The sequence below is a fragment of the Phalacrocorax carbo genome, chromosome 22, assembly GCF_963921805.1.
Source record: "Phalacrocorax carbo chromosome 22, bPhaCar2.1, whole genome shotgun sequence".
In the NCBI taxonomy this organism is placed as follows: Eukaryota; Metazoa; Chordata; class Aves; order Suliformes; family Phalacrocoracidae; genus Phalacrocorax; species Phalacrocorax carbo.
This window is the reverse complement of record NC_087534.1, coordinates 3,281,669-3,295,242: the sequence shown is the minus strand read 5'-3', so window position 1 is coordinate 3,295,242 and position 13,574 is coordinate 3,281,669. Positions and strand designations below refer to the sequence as shown.

At 52.7% G+C, this 13,574-nt stretch overlaps 1 protein-coding gene across 17 annotated transcripts in view; it reads right to left on the bottom strand.

Annotated features, from left to right (window-relative positions):
* Positions 1–227: 227 nt before the first annotated feature.
* MACF1 (microtubule actin crosslinking factor 1) overlaps positions 228–13,574 on the bottom strand; it is a 141,702-nt gene continuing 128,355 nt past the window's right edge. For 4 of the 17 annotated variants that reach the window (XM_064471461.1, XM_064471462.1, XM_064471464.1 and 1 more), the window contains 8 exons: positions 12,887–13,050; positions 11,533–11,695; positions 11,226–11,380; positions 10,895–10,969; positions 7,795–7,912; positions 4,966–5,177; positions 2,198–2,321; positions 228–1,819 (listed from right to left, as the gene is read on the bottom strand). In XM_064471461.1, the coding sequence (XP_064327531.1) occupies positions 1,563–1,819; positions 2,198–2,321; positions 4,966–5,177; positions 7,795–7,912; positions 10,895–10,969; positions 11,226–11,380; positions 11,533–11,695; positions 12,887–13,050 (1,268 nt within the window). In that variant the 3' untranslated portion in view covers positions 228–1,562. Of the gene's footprint in view, positions 1,820–2,197; positions 2,322–4,270; positions 4,382–4,965; positions 5,178–7,794; positions 7,913–8,526; positions 8,731–10,110; positions 10,129–10,894; positions 10,970–11,225; positions 11,381–11,532; positions 11,696–12,886; positions 13,051–13,574 lie in introns of all 17 variants that reach the window. The other 13 variants (XM_064471453.1, XM_064471452.1, XM_064471463.1 and 10 more) reach the window with 6 other exon arrangements.

Here is a 13,574-nt window from a genome sequence, read left to right as displayed (position 1 = left end):
CATCGGTCGGCCCCCTCACGGGCGGGCACCCACCTTGCCAGCAGGTACCCACACCACCGAGCGCCCTCGCCAGCACCCACCCACCCACCTGGGCCTTCGAATTTCCGGGCTGGCTCCATTCTGCAAGGAAACCTGCACGCACACAGCCCACGGCTGGCACAGCCGTCGCCTCCCCGCACGGAATGAGCAGCTCCAGCTCTCGTATTTAAAAATCTAACACTGTGGAATAAAGGAGGCAAGATTGTTTATTACCGCAAGCAATTTTAATACAAAAATGTGTCTGGTTTTTAAACAATTCATTGGTAGAGCTTCAATTTTGCCTCAATTTAAACCAATTGAGAGAATCACACAGCAACACGGTCAGAGCCGGAGAGGAACAATATTTAATAAATACAGGAGCTCTGCAGAGCCCTCTCCCCCGGCCCGTCTCCTGGTCACTTGGTCAGTTTGATTTTATTACAAAGAAAAAGTAGCGTACAAAAGCGAGACAGGACTTGTAGCAAGTGTGCTGGTGAGACTCATTTCAAGGACAAGCGACTGTGCGTGTAAGTCCAGATTTCTTCTAGGAGCAGAGGTCACATCAATCTCAGCCTGGTTGGAAGTGGAATGACCAGTTAAATAATAAATAGGAAAAAGAGATGCAGATAAATAGCGATTCTGTGGGGAACATCTTGGGTCGGTCTCCTAGGCCATCAGTCCAGAAGAATCCTCCGATTAGTAGGACCCACCACCGCTAAGGGATGCATCTGAGTGATCCAGACCTGCAATCTTACCAGCGTGCTCTCCTCCGGCCAGCTTCAGCGTGAACCCCCTCCCCAAACCCATCACCACGTGTTTGTTCTTTAAAAACAAAGTTGTCGGGACAGTATTTTCAAGACAGCAATTGTCATGACCTTTGCTGTAGTGTGTGCAAATTTTATTAAATCAAACTCCTGCTTTCTTCAGGTAAAACCACATAGCTTTAAAAAAATGGAAACATAAGCCCCAAGTCCCCTCACCTCATGTTTCTCTGGTTGAGGTATCTGTGATTTACAAAAAGAGAGTTCCTTGAACACTGTAGGATTCAGGTCTTTGTTTTTAAATATAATTTACCTTGCTGAGACAGCAAGTTAAGTTTATAAAGATGCATTTAGGAAACAATCCTAAAAGATAAAGCAGGTTCGCACCCTGCACCGCGCAGAAATCCTATTTATATTTTAGTTTTTCTTTACACTTTCACATCTTGGCCTTTATTTTTTTTTTTTGCTTCCTTTTTTTTTTTTCTTTTTTTTTTTTTTTTTTCTTTCTCTCCCATATTTCAGTTTTCCAAGCCCCTCTCTGAACAGGGGTTGCCGAGTGGCAATTTTTATCTACATAAATATTCACATGAAAATAGTAACTTACAAAAAAGGAAAAAAAAAAACAAACCCCAAATAAGGCAGCTTCATAACACAACTTTCTTTTACACTTTTAACAATATAGTTTCTCCCATTTAGAATAAATATACATCCAATGTACGTAGCAGGGTTAAAAATTGGACACAGGTTGGGTTTTCTTTCTTTCGGGAGGGCGGGGGTACAGTATTATCTTTTAGGGCCTGGAGTTTTTGGGGTGGCAGTGGTTGTTTTCTTGGACATGGTTGGGATTTTGGAGGGTTTGGCCATCCCCCGGCGCGAGCCGCCCTGCCCGCCGGCCGCGCTGCTCTCCGAAGTGTCCGAGCACGCCGACTGCGTTTCCAGCAGGTCAAAATCGGAGGCGTCGCTTCCCCGCCGGCTGCTGGCCCGGCTGCCCGTGCGGCTCCCGGCGCGGCTGGTGGGACGACTGGCTGTCTTTTTAGGATCTGCAAGGGGAGCCGAGAGAGCCGTGAGCAGGCGGGAGGAAGAGGAGGAGGTTTCCCCGCCATCCCCGGACCGACCGGCACCCAAATCCCCGGCACCGCTGCGGCTGCTTTCAACCACCCGCCCAGCACCCCTGAAACAAGGTGGGGGTTCAGCACCAGGACCGGTTCATTCCTGAGCTGCGAGCGAAGCAGCAGCACGCCCTCGCGCTGCAAAGCCGCTGCAGCACCCCCCCTCGCAGGCAGGGACACAGCGGTGGGCATCAGCCTCCCCACCTCGCCGCGGGCTCCCAAAATCCGTAGTATTTTCTGTGCCAATTTAAGCAACTAAGTAGGAACAGCAGCGGCAGGAGTTTTTCAGTCTTTGCACCTGAAACTTACCTGCCCGACTGGTTTTGGCACCTGTAGAGACTGGTGAGGAGCTGTTACTGGTGTCCCCAGCCAGGGAGGTTCGGCTGGAGTGGAAGGTGGGTCGCTTCAGCTTGCTGCCCGCGGAGGGGGTCACCTTGGGAGGAAGCACACAGAGAGCGTCTTTTAGGTGTCACCTGGGCCGTAACGGGCCGAGATCACGGCCGAGATGGGCACCTTGGCAAAACGATTCTGACATTTAAGAAACACCCATCTTAATCGTCAAGGAGAACACAAGCTGTCGTTTCAGCAGCCGCTAATAAAAAAGGAAAAAGCCCGGATCCTAAAAATTTGGAGGGCAACAGCAGTTTGTGTGCTGCAAGCTGATGCACAGCTATTTGTTGGAAAAAGGATAAAAGCAAAGCTGCCATCCACCCGGAGGACGACAGCATCATCTGGGCTCAAAAACTCCACAAAGAGAAAGTGAAATCTTGCAAAAATAGGTATTTTAGCATCTAAGCAGTTCGGAGCCACTTTGGAAGGTCAAATGTAACGCAGTGTCTTGAGAAAGGCATCCCGGTGTAGGGAGGCATCAGAGCAGCGTGATTCTGCGAGGTGGAGGGACGTCGCCCCGGTGCCGGTGCCCCGGGCCGGTCCGTGCACCCACCACCCAAGGGCAGACAGATTTGAAGAGCGAGGCACCAGCGACATAAACCGCAGCAAATCAGCTTCGGTCGCATCCTGAAACGGTGCTTTCCCTGACCTTTAAGATGTTGCAAATGCAGACAGGGGGTGGAAAAGCAGCACAACAGGCAGCTCTGCTCCCGCCGCTGCGGAAGAAAGCGAGGGGGCGAAGGGGACGGCGCCGGGCAGGGCAGGGCGCCGGCGGGGCGAGGGCACCCGGATCCAGCTGGAAGGGGCAGCTCCAGTTTCTATACACCAAGCAAAGCTCGGGGTTTGGGGCAGCGCCGCAGGAAAGCGACGTCCCGCGGTGCCCCCCCGGGGTTTGGGGAGGCACCGCTGCGCTGCAGGGACGGGTCCAGCCCAGCTGCGTCCCTGGACGGATGTACATTATTACCGGAGAGCAATTCCCAAGGAGCTTTAAAGCAACAGCTGGAGAGGTTTCCTTCCACCTCCTGCTATTTTGTGGTTTTTTTTTGGAAACTCAGAAATCTTGGGGTGTCATGAAACTGGAGCTGCAGCGGGGGGGAGGGCGGTGGGAGAGGGGCGGCCGAGCAGCCTGCTCCCCTCTGGGCACTGGGGGAATTAAAATCCGTCCACACGTGACTGCGAAGGTACCATTTTCATCACCAGAGATTTCAATTCTCGTTCTTGATCCTATTTTACGAACAAGTTAACAGCAGCAAGCAGGCAATTTAGGGCAACTGGGGAAGCGCTCCTGACCTTCTGATGATTTAAAAGTAATTCCTTTTCTGCGTGAAAGCATCGCGGAGCAAGACGCAGTTATCTTGCCAGCGCACACCACCACGCAGTGAATCACCGAGATCTGCCAGGTGTTTTTTCATCACTGATTCACAAGGTCAGGAAAGTCCACGAGGAGGCTGAAACTTTAGGGAGATCAGAGCCTCAGCCCGAACTCATCCTCCTGGGAGCATCAAGCCAGTGACAGTGGCGGCCGCACCGCACGTGCTTCAACACGGTGATAAATACAAGTGCTTCATAAAAATGAAGGCGATGTGGTTACTGTGCATGCACTGTAGCTGATTTTTCAAGTCTCAACTCGGCTGCTGGATTTCAATTTCAAGCCAAACACGGCTGCTTTTCAACGCTTACAAGCTATTAAAGCTTGGAAAGTTTCTTTTTTTATTTTTTTTTTAAAAGCACAAGAGGAGAAATGTCACACTCTTGGTTTGAAAGCAGGTAAATGTGAATCACAAGCAGTTGCGCTTTACTCTAGAGTCGACGTTTTATTTAATCCGAGTTAGAAACCCATGAAAAACGCTAACAGTCAGAGCGTTAGCGGTGCTAACAAGAGCTGCTCTACCACGAGGAAAGCGTTAAAACAGGCAAGGGAGCAGGACTTCTCCGTGCCAGTGGCACTCCAGCCTGTCAGCGGGTCCTTGGGGCTGTGAGACCATACTCTACCTCGGCGCTCAAGAGCTGGAAGTCGGAATAATCGAATCCCCTCAGGGGGGTGCCCGCTTTACTGTTTATCAACCAGGGTTTGTCATAACATCGAGAGAAGTGATGTGGAGTCTGTGAAATGGAAAATCCAAGGAGGGGGAGGAGAGGTGGAAATGAGTGGAGAAAAAAAAAAAAGAAACGGAAAAGTATCTGGAATGGGGGAAACGGCACTAAAATGAAACAAGAACCGAACGGGAAATATATAAATTAAAATAAAGGGAAAAAACCCAAACAGATGATGAAATTAAACATGCACGGGCAGACAATGTGGTGGGAAAGGAGAGATGATGGTGATGGCTTCTTTCTGTGCGCCAGCCGGCCACCACTGCTGCCGCACAGCCCTGCCTCGGGGACCAGGAGCCTTCGGCTGCACGGCGAGAGCCGGGGACCCTTCTGCGGAGCCGCGAGCGCCCAGCTTGGGCTGAAAACCTCTCCTGCACCGTCCTGCCCCACCCATCCCGCAAGGACCGCGGGGTTCTTCCTGCCGACACCACGAACGTCCTCCAGAGACCAGAGTAACCGCCAAGCCCCTGATCCCCAACCTTCCTCCTCCTCCTCCTCACACCCCCTGCAGCTCCTCACCTCACCAGGTCGGGTTTGGAGGCCACCAGTTTCTAAAGGAGAAGAAAGAGGAAGGTTTCACGCGCGAACCCCACCTTGGCTCCGCTGGCTGGAGTTGCGGGGGAGGATGGCATGGAGGCGCAGCTGTGGTTGCTCTGGCTGGCACTGGAACTGGATCGCGTCGGGGAGGCTGCGCGGGAGGACGGTTTTGATCTTCGGCCTCGCGATCGGAATGGTGTCATTCCCTGGGAGGCTCCCTCCGGCAAGATGAATTTCTCTCGGAGTTCAAGGTTGGTCCGTCCTCGTGCTGGAAGGGGACAAAGGAGAGGAGACCTGAGGTGCGCGGGAACCCAACATGATTTCTGGGCTCGGGAGGCTCCGGGGTCGGAGCACGCGTCCTTGCGCTCTCTTCCAGAGCCCACCGCCGAGGGCAAGTGGACGGCAGCGAGACCGTCCTGGCGCTCTGGCTCTGCCCTAACCCTCTCCTGCCACGGATCAGCTCTTTGAGAAGCCGTCCGATTAAAAGCTGCCCGAGGCTCACGAAGTCAAACTGGATGCCCCATTACTCCTTAGTGTCTTGGGGAAAACAATCCCGATGGCCTTGAACACACCATGTTACAACAGCGGCCAACGGCATCTTTAACACAGCTTAAAAATAGTAATAGCAGCTTTGAAGGGTTGTGATCCTCCTCTCTCAGAGCTCTGGGCAGCTCTTCACCAGCTTTTGGGGAGAGAATAGAGACAAGTGACCGCCCATTGAAAGCCATTAGAATTTTCATCCAAACACCCCAAAGAGCTGAAGGGCGTCCCTTCGACAAGCAAGGGGTAACCAAGCAGGGAGAAGGTCTGCGGCCTTCAGCTTCTGGGCCAGCTGATGTGTGCCAACGTGTTTCATACTCGTGGCACCCAAACAGAGAGCAAGGGCGTGCGCCGAGCCCTACGGGACACAAGAGCGATTTTAGAGTCAATTCATTACGGCCCAGAAAGCCAAGGAAGCAATTGCAGAAGGGAAGCACCATGCTGAGATAACCGAGGGATGGAAATAACCGCGATGTCAGCGCTGGAAAACAGCTGCTGCAAAGCATGAACGGGGGAGGAGGAGGTTCCTCCAGATGCCAGAGGAGCAGGAAAGCCCTGAAGGCTCCCCAAAGCAAGCGGTACGCACTGTAAATCACGCTGCTTTCAGCAACAGCCGTCAGACAGCAGGAGCAAGAAATGGTTAGGCAGCGGCTCGAAGAAGACATACCCGAAGCAATTAACATCTCGGAGACCCCAGTGAGACAGGGACATATGGAGGACAGACCTAAGCTCTCCAAAATATGCAGTGGGCTGGATATCAAACGCTCCTTCCCTGCTGGAGCAACGGGGCGGAAAGGAGGGGTTCTGGTCCCCTCTCCCAGGTGCCTGCTCTCCTCTTCGCCAGAGCAGAGCTGCTCATCCCACCGTCCCCCCCGCGAGCTGCACTAGGGGATGCTCCTGCGAGGGCTCCCAGCTGCGGGAAGCAGAGATTGGCATTTCTGATGAGAAAACAGGTCAGATTCCTGCTTTCTTGCACCTTGATGCACTTCATTCCTGGCCATTCCCCTTGTTATTCCTTCTCCGTCCCCTGGTCACGGCTCTTGGCCGGCCGCAGCAGAGTATCACTTCCATCCCAAAAGCTCTCACAACAGTAAAATCTCAAGACTGAAGGTGTTGGAAAGGAGACGATCCTGGTTCTCCATGCCCACAGTATGCAGCCCTGGTCTGTGTTATCCCAACCGTCCCTTGCAAATGTGCACCACCAAACCAGTTCCAGCAAACACTGCTCAGCCCTAAAACCCCAAGATCTAGGTGGTTCTTCCCTTCTAACGTGCTGCTGTGTTTTCCTTAAGCTCAGTTCATCTAGGAGCTTCTTGCACTTGAATTCTCCTGTACTAATGTTGATCTGAAACATCTTTTTTGTTTCACTGCCAGGCTGGTCACTCCGCGGAACACTCTTGTGCAAGGTGATGCTTATCTACACACAGCATGACGCAGCGCTCAAAATCCACCAGAGAAATCCAACCCAGCCCTGAACAGCCCCATGGACAACCACTTCTAAATGCAGCTCTTTTACCACTCAAATCTGGCACGTGGCAATCCAGGAAAAAGGAGGAAAAGCTCCATCTTATGGGTGGAGCTGGGGGAAGAAAGGTAATTTCATGGGAGTAGAAGAAGATCCAGCACCGTCAGCGGCTCTCGCTGCAAGCAGGTATTGAGGTTGCACGGTCCTGCACAGCTCAGGGTTTCTAAATCAGTTCCTTATGCCGCTGCTCTAAAGACAACAAATGAACTGAGAATATTTGTATTAGAAGTGCATCAGAGAGAAATCAACTAGTTCAAAGTCACAGGAGAAACGTCTCCTCGTTCACTAGGACAGGGCTGGACCGTTGGCCCCCCGTGGCCACAGCCCGGTGCGGCAGCACCATGGGTTCACGGATCCTGGGCTGGAGCATCTTCTCCCCAGAGTGTCTCAGACCAGGATTTTCCATCTCCTGGCTTTGAACCTTTTGAATTCTTCCAGGTCACATGCAATAAGCTTACTCCCTTATCCACAGAGCCACACGTACGCACCGACCGCTCCAAAGGGAAGCCGAGACCCCCAGCACGGCAACGCAGCTCTGCTCGCTGGGGTCGTAAAAACAAGAAACACAACCTTTCCCTCTCCTCCTCCCAAGGCACGTGGCTAAATGCTGCGAGATTTGCTGCAGTATCCTCAAATCTCGTGATTTTAAGTTCTACGGTTTGCTTTGGATCTGTTTTCTCCAGCCCCCGCCCGTTATTTGGATAACCCAGACCCGCTCCTCTGCTACATCTGGCCACTCACAGTCACAGCAGGCAAGTTCTCAAACTCCCCTCACGGGGCGAGAAGACCCCAGTTGTATAAAACCCAGGAATTGCCTTACCTCTGCAAGGATCATTCTTCACTAAAAACTCATCCAGGGCCATCCATCCTCCTCCGACACGAACCATGACCGTGCTCCGCAGGATACGGACCAGCCGCAGCTGCTGGGAATCGCCGAACTGCGGAGCCAAGAAACAACTCGGTCAAGGGGGACACGACCAGGGACACTCGGCTCCTTCCCGCAGGAGGCTGCACCAAGTACTTTTACTGATGTGTTGAACACTTTTAAGGTGTCTCCAGATAGCTTCAGGAGTTTTTCCTACTGTGTGGTTTTAAAGTGATGAAACAACCCAAATCCTTTCATTTTAAAGTTGGAAAGAGAGAATTTTTTAGAGCAGCAAATGAGAATTTGGAATTTGGTCTTTGGATGCGTTTTCTCAGCCAAAATTGTAGTTTTTCCTTTTATTACGCAGGAGACAGAGTTTGGCGATGCAATGGTCCTCCTGGTGCAGCCCACGTGGAAAAGAGCCGGCTGATTCAGATCACCGAGTGCTGGTGAATCAGCGAGGCAAGCAGTGCTACGTCACCACTGAGCGAGAAACCTCTTATCATCAAGTCTGAAGTCCAGGGATTTCACCAAGCCTCAGACTTGACCCCACAGGCCAGAAAGCCCCCGCCGCAGAGATCGCGCCAGTGAGGATGTTTTGGCGAGTGCAGAGTGATGGGAATCCAGGCAGGAATCCCGCAGCAATGTTGATTAGTGATTGCAATGTTCATTAGTGATTTTAAACACCTGCAATTTCAAACAAGTGCACCCTGAATCAGAAGCATGTGTTTGTTTTTCAAAGACCCCTAAGTCTCCCAGACAGCCAAGCCCAGGCTCCTGGTTGCCCTCTGCATGGGGCAGGCGGCAGAGCTGGTGCGGGACATCGGGAGCCTTGCTCGAATGTAGCAGCTCTGCATCCAGGTCTCTACATCCAGGTCTACAGAGCACCTGCTGTGAGAGAAGATAGGGGAACCAGCCTTTGAAAGCAAGACCATCTTCAGAACAATTAAAAAAAAAATAGTAAAAAATAAGCTGCGACGTTTTTCCTGAGTGGAAAAGAACGGAACAATCAAAAGATTAAACGAAAACAGAGTGCAAAGCCACACCGAGATGGGTCATGGCAGGCAGAGGGGCAGGAGGTAACAGCATCTCCGACCGTCCTTCCCGCGGGGATGTGGGTCCCTGGCGGGTCTCCCTGCCTGGGGGTCCTACCAAACGCGCTTGCCCCAGCGCCAGGGTGAAGGAGCTGCTGTAGCCACGCTGGGCATGGCCACGGTGTCTGCGGGCAGGGAGGAGGGCAGGGGAGCTGCCTTCCCTCTCCCCGGGCTCTACGTAAGGTGTCCTTCAAGAGCTAGTTCCGCATCAGGGAAAACCAGGGACATGTTAATTCTCATTTCCACTGCCACATTTACATTACTTCTCAGTTGCCATTGAAAATGTTTCTGTAACCGCTGCCTAAATTAAAGCCAGAGCTCTCTTGAATCCGTTCACTTCCAGCCTCGAGGTTTGTTTCATTTTGAGCACATTTTTGGTAGGGCTCCATCATTTCATGTGAAAAATATGCTTTTCTGTTCAAGCGGGGGCAGTGGGCACATCGTAACGAGACGTGATGCTCCAGTCCCATTAAAAAAACCCGAAAGCAAAGAGCTCTGCCCCCTGAACCAGCCGGCACTCACGCACGCTGCACCGCTCATCTCCGGTCACGACAGTAACGGGGACACATGCAGGTTTTGTGAGCCTTGCTCCAGTTAGGAGTTACTCAGTGATGGGATGAGGGTTTAGTTATTGTTACCTACAGGATTAAAGGGGTGGACTCGGCATTCTCATTCCGCAGTGACTGCGATCCAAACCCACCAGCGCCTGGTACAGCCCTCGTGCAGGTAATTGTACCCCCGTGATTTTATCCGGGCTGGCCGCTCCCTGAAGGAGGGCAGTCCCGGGCACGAGCCCATCAGCATCTCAGTGCTCCCCACCGCAGGGTGCTCTAATTTGCCACTGGTTACCATCAACATCCCCAGCGTATCCAAGAAAGGAGCCACGGAGAGAAAAAACTCTCAATTTTTGTCAAATCCCGCTTTTTCCAATGAATTTTTTCCCTTTTTTCTGCCCAATGCCGTCTCTTTTTTGGGTGGCCCTCCCAGCTCGGGCACTCCTCTGTACCAGGCTCTGCTGAGCAGCGCTCACAGATCGCATCCTCCCACAGCAAAGGACAGAGCAGCATCACGGACACACAAAGCTACGTTTGTTAAAAAAAAAAACAACAAACAACAAAAAAACAACAACAACAACAAAAAAAAGAGGTGAGAGACAGCATCGCAAGGCAAACTGTACCTGATTGCCGAGGAAGAACTACGGAGGGAGAGGAGTTGTGGAGGGAGAGGGGATGGGGTGGGGGGAAGGAAAGTTGAGAGGAAGAGGAGGGGAAAGAAAAACAAGAAAAACATTTATGGGATTAACAGCGTAATAATAATGAAAACTGTTAACTGCAGGTAGTTAGAAATCTGTCGGGTTTACACTATTTGGGCGTAGGGTAGAAGCTCGGGGAACCTGGGGCCGGTGCAGCCGGAGGGAGCGAGCGCTGCGGCTCGGCTCCTCCCGGACGGAGCATCAGCCCTGAAAACAGCGGGCAGGAAAGCGGGCAGCTCTGCTGCCAGCTCGCTTCACCAGCTCACCCCGGTGAACGATTTGAAACATAAACAGCCAGCCCGTTACAAAGAGATTCTTTAAGGAAATTATTCTCCTTCTTCGGGAGCGAGCTAAGAAAAACACAGGCGTAAGGTACACTCATCCATGAGGCAAACTTCAAGGGCGGCTGCCGGTGGAGTGAATGCAGCGTTTCACGGGGCCGGCGGGACGGCTGCCCCAGAACAGGGCCACTTTTATGCTCTCCCGATTCGGGGAACGCCCTGGGGCTGAGGACGGTGCTGGGCAAACACGGCTCAGCCACCTCCGCCGGGAGCCGGCGTGCCGGAGGATGAGGTTTCTGTCTCGCCCCAGGGAGCCCAGGGGGGTCCCCCTGCACCAGGCTGGGCACCCCACCAGTGATCCCACCCCCGGTGGGGATGGGGAGCAGGATTTGTGCTGCTGGGGCAGCATTCGGCCCCCTCTGCCTTACCCGGTATTTGTTCTCGCCGATCTGCTCCACTTGAAATCTCTTGGCACACTTGCACTGGGCCACTTGCCTGGTGACCTGCCATCACCAACAAGAGAGGTAAGGGACCAGGATTTCGGGAGTCTCCCCCAGTCCAAGGCACCGCTTGGATAACACACAGCCCTGAGCAGCTTTTCCTCCAAAAGCAAGGCAGCTACTGGCAGTACCAGCCAATTATTTTGGCTCAGCACCACCACAATCCTTTTTTTTCTCCTCCTTTTTGTCTTCCCCCGCTGCCCACCTGCAGCCCGAACCAGCCCACACCCCCCAGCGCCCATCTCTTTCGGTGCTCTACCTCATCTTCGATCTTGTCGGCGTCAGTGGTGGGGCGGTAGGCATCCTTGTTGGGGTGGAGAGCGGCCACAAACTCGTAGTAATCGATGTAGCCGTCACCGTCACGGTCAAAGATGTCGGCCACCGCCGTCATCTCCAGCTTCGTGGTTGGGAATTCTGGAAGGAGAGGGAAATGAGCAGCCGATGCAGGGACTTCACTCCGGGTGGGTTGTCGGAGCACGGTCTGCATCTTTGCCCTCGAGCAGGGTCAACCTTGTCACACCGAGGTGGCCATTTTCCGAGCTTGTTTCAGGCAGGCAGGGACTTACTAGAGGCCAGGATGCCATCGATGAACTCCTGCCGGGTGATCTTCCCATCTTGGTCTTTGTCGATGCGCCGGAAGAAGTCCATGACGCGGGATTTCTTGTGGTTCATCCAGCGCATATACTTCTTTCGCCAGACATCGAAGTCGAAGTTTGCAAACTCCTTCAACTGGAAGGAAACCCGTGAGAGTCAGAGCGGGGAAACCCCCGAAGAGCAGCACCCCTGGCTCTACAGCACCCTAAACCAGCAGCCTTCAGGTGAGCCCGTGCCTGAGCTCCCAATGCTAACGCTCACTGCCTGCCCTCCCGGGAAGGTTTATCTGGGTTTATCCAGATGATCCCCATTAACGAGGGGGCCGCTCAAATCCACTTTCCAGAACAGAAGGACACACAGTGTAGCCGACAGCCACCACATGGACCGTGCATCACGGAACCATCGACACGGGACACAGCACCCCCCACGGTGGTATACGTACACATATGCAGAGGTATCAGCTACTTGCACACGGACACACACGCCCCCCATCTCTGCTCGGGCATTTGGGGATGCTTCCTCACTCCGATTTCGCCTAACGACTCGCCAGGCTCTGCCCGGGACAAACACCCATTGCTGGCACCATTTTGGGCAAGTCTCCCCTCTCCCTCTCAGCAGCCACGAAGGGATTTCTTGCTCGTCTTCCAGGTAAGACAGCGGCTGGGGCACATCTCAGCTCTGCAAACCCTGGCCCCGCGGCTCTGCCGCCAGCCTCTGACGAGCCACTCACCCTCCAACTTAAGCTAACGCCCTTTTTATCCCCCCTCGAAGGACTCCCATGACCCCAACAGCTAAAGCAGCTCACAGCAAGGTAATGCAACAATTTTTAGCAATTTTTTTTTTTTCTCTAAACATTCTTGGAGTTAAAAGCAACAAAGAAAAAACATTAATACGCATAAACTGAACTGACCTACAGCAAAAGCAACAAAAAACAAAAACACTCACTTCTGGGCATAGCTGCTTTGTTAAGCATAAATAAAAACAAAAATTACATTAGATGTTTGGATAAGATAGAGACAGTAATCGTTAAACTAATTACTAGGAGTAAAGCAGGCCTGGCTGTCATTACCTCTACAGATACTGACTGCAGGGGCACAAAGCAGTTCGTTAATGGGCAGTTAGGTACAGAAGGCAGTTTTCAGCCTTAATATTTGAGGAGTTATTTTTTTCTTTTTTCTTTTAGCATTTTCAGAAAGGCAGCAGGAACCGCCTGCAAGGGCTGGGCAATCCAAGAGGCAGCACGACGTTAAAATGCTTCTCGCACCTCCCCGGCGAGCAACCCCCAGCACCGCTCCCCCCGCGCCCAGAGCAGCCGGTGGCCGTTACCTCCTCCAGTCTGTCCAGGGCATCGTTGAGCTTCCGCTGCCGCTCCAGCGCCAGCAGCCAGACCTGCTGCCAGCGGGCCGAGAGCTGGTTTATCCGGGGGTTCTTCGTTTCCGACTGGGAGATAATGGGCATGCTGGGGGGAGCGGCCTGACTCAAGGATTTTCCTGGAAAAAGGGAGAAAAGGAATTGTTTGAGGTGGTGTTGATGGGTTCTCAGCAAGGCTGAGTGGTTCAGGAAAGAGCAGCAATGAAATACATTTTATTCTTCAAAAAGAAAACCTCCCACGGCGTCGCTGCCTGCTCTCTGAAGGGTCGCAGCGTCCCCGGGTAGGAGGAGGGGGTGACGGACGGCTCTACACCCAACCCCTCCAGCACTCCCCTTGCACTTGGGAATTCACAACAGACCCTGACTTCAAGAAACAACACATAAGAAGACCCCAAAACCTCATCACAAAGCAACTGCAGAGAGGAAGAGAAGAGCAGCGACAGCCCGAGCTTCCCCAGGCGCAGCACACCCCAGCACGGGCATTTTGGCAAATGCCACCTGGATTTTCCCCTCCTGACAAGTTTCAGCTGCCTTCCTGGTGGCTGTCAGTGCAGGATGCCTTGTTAATTGATAATCAGAGTTAATTAGTTTCCTATGCGTTTCATTTCCTCCCATCGTAGCACATTTCAAAGGCTGCGTATCG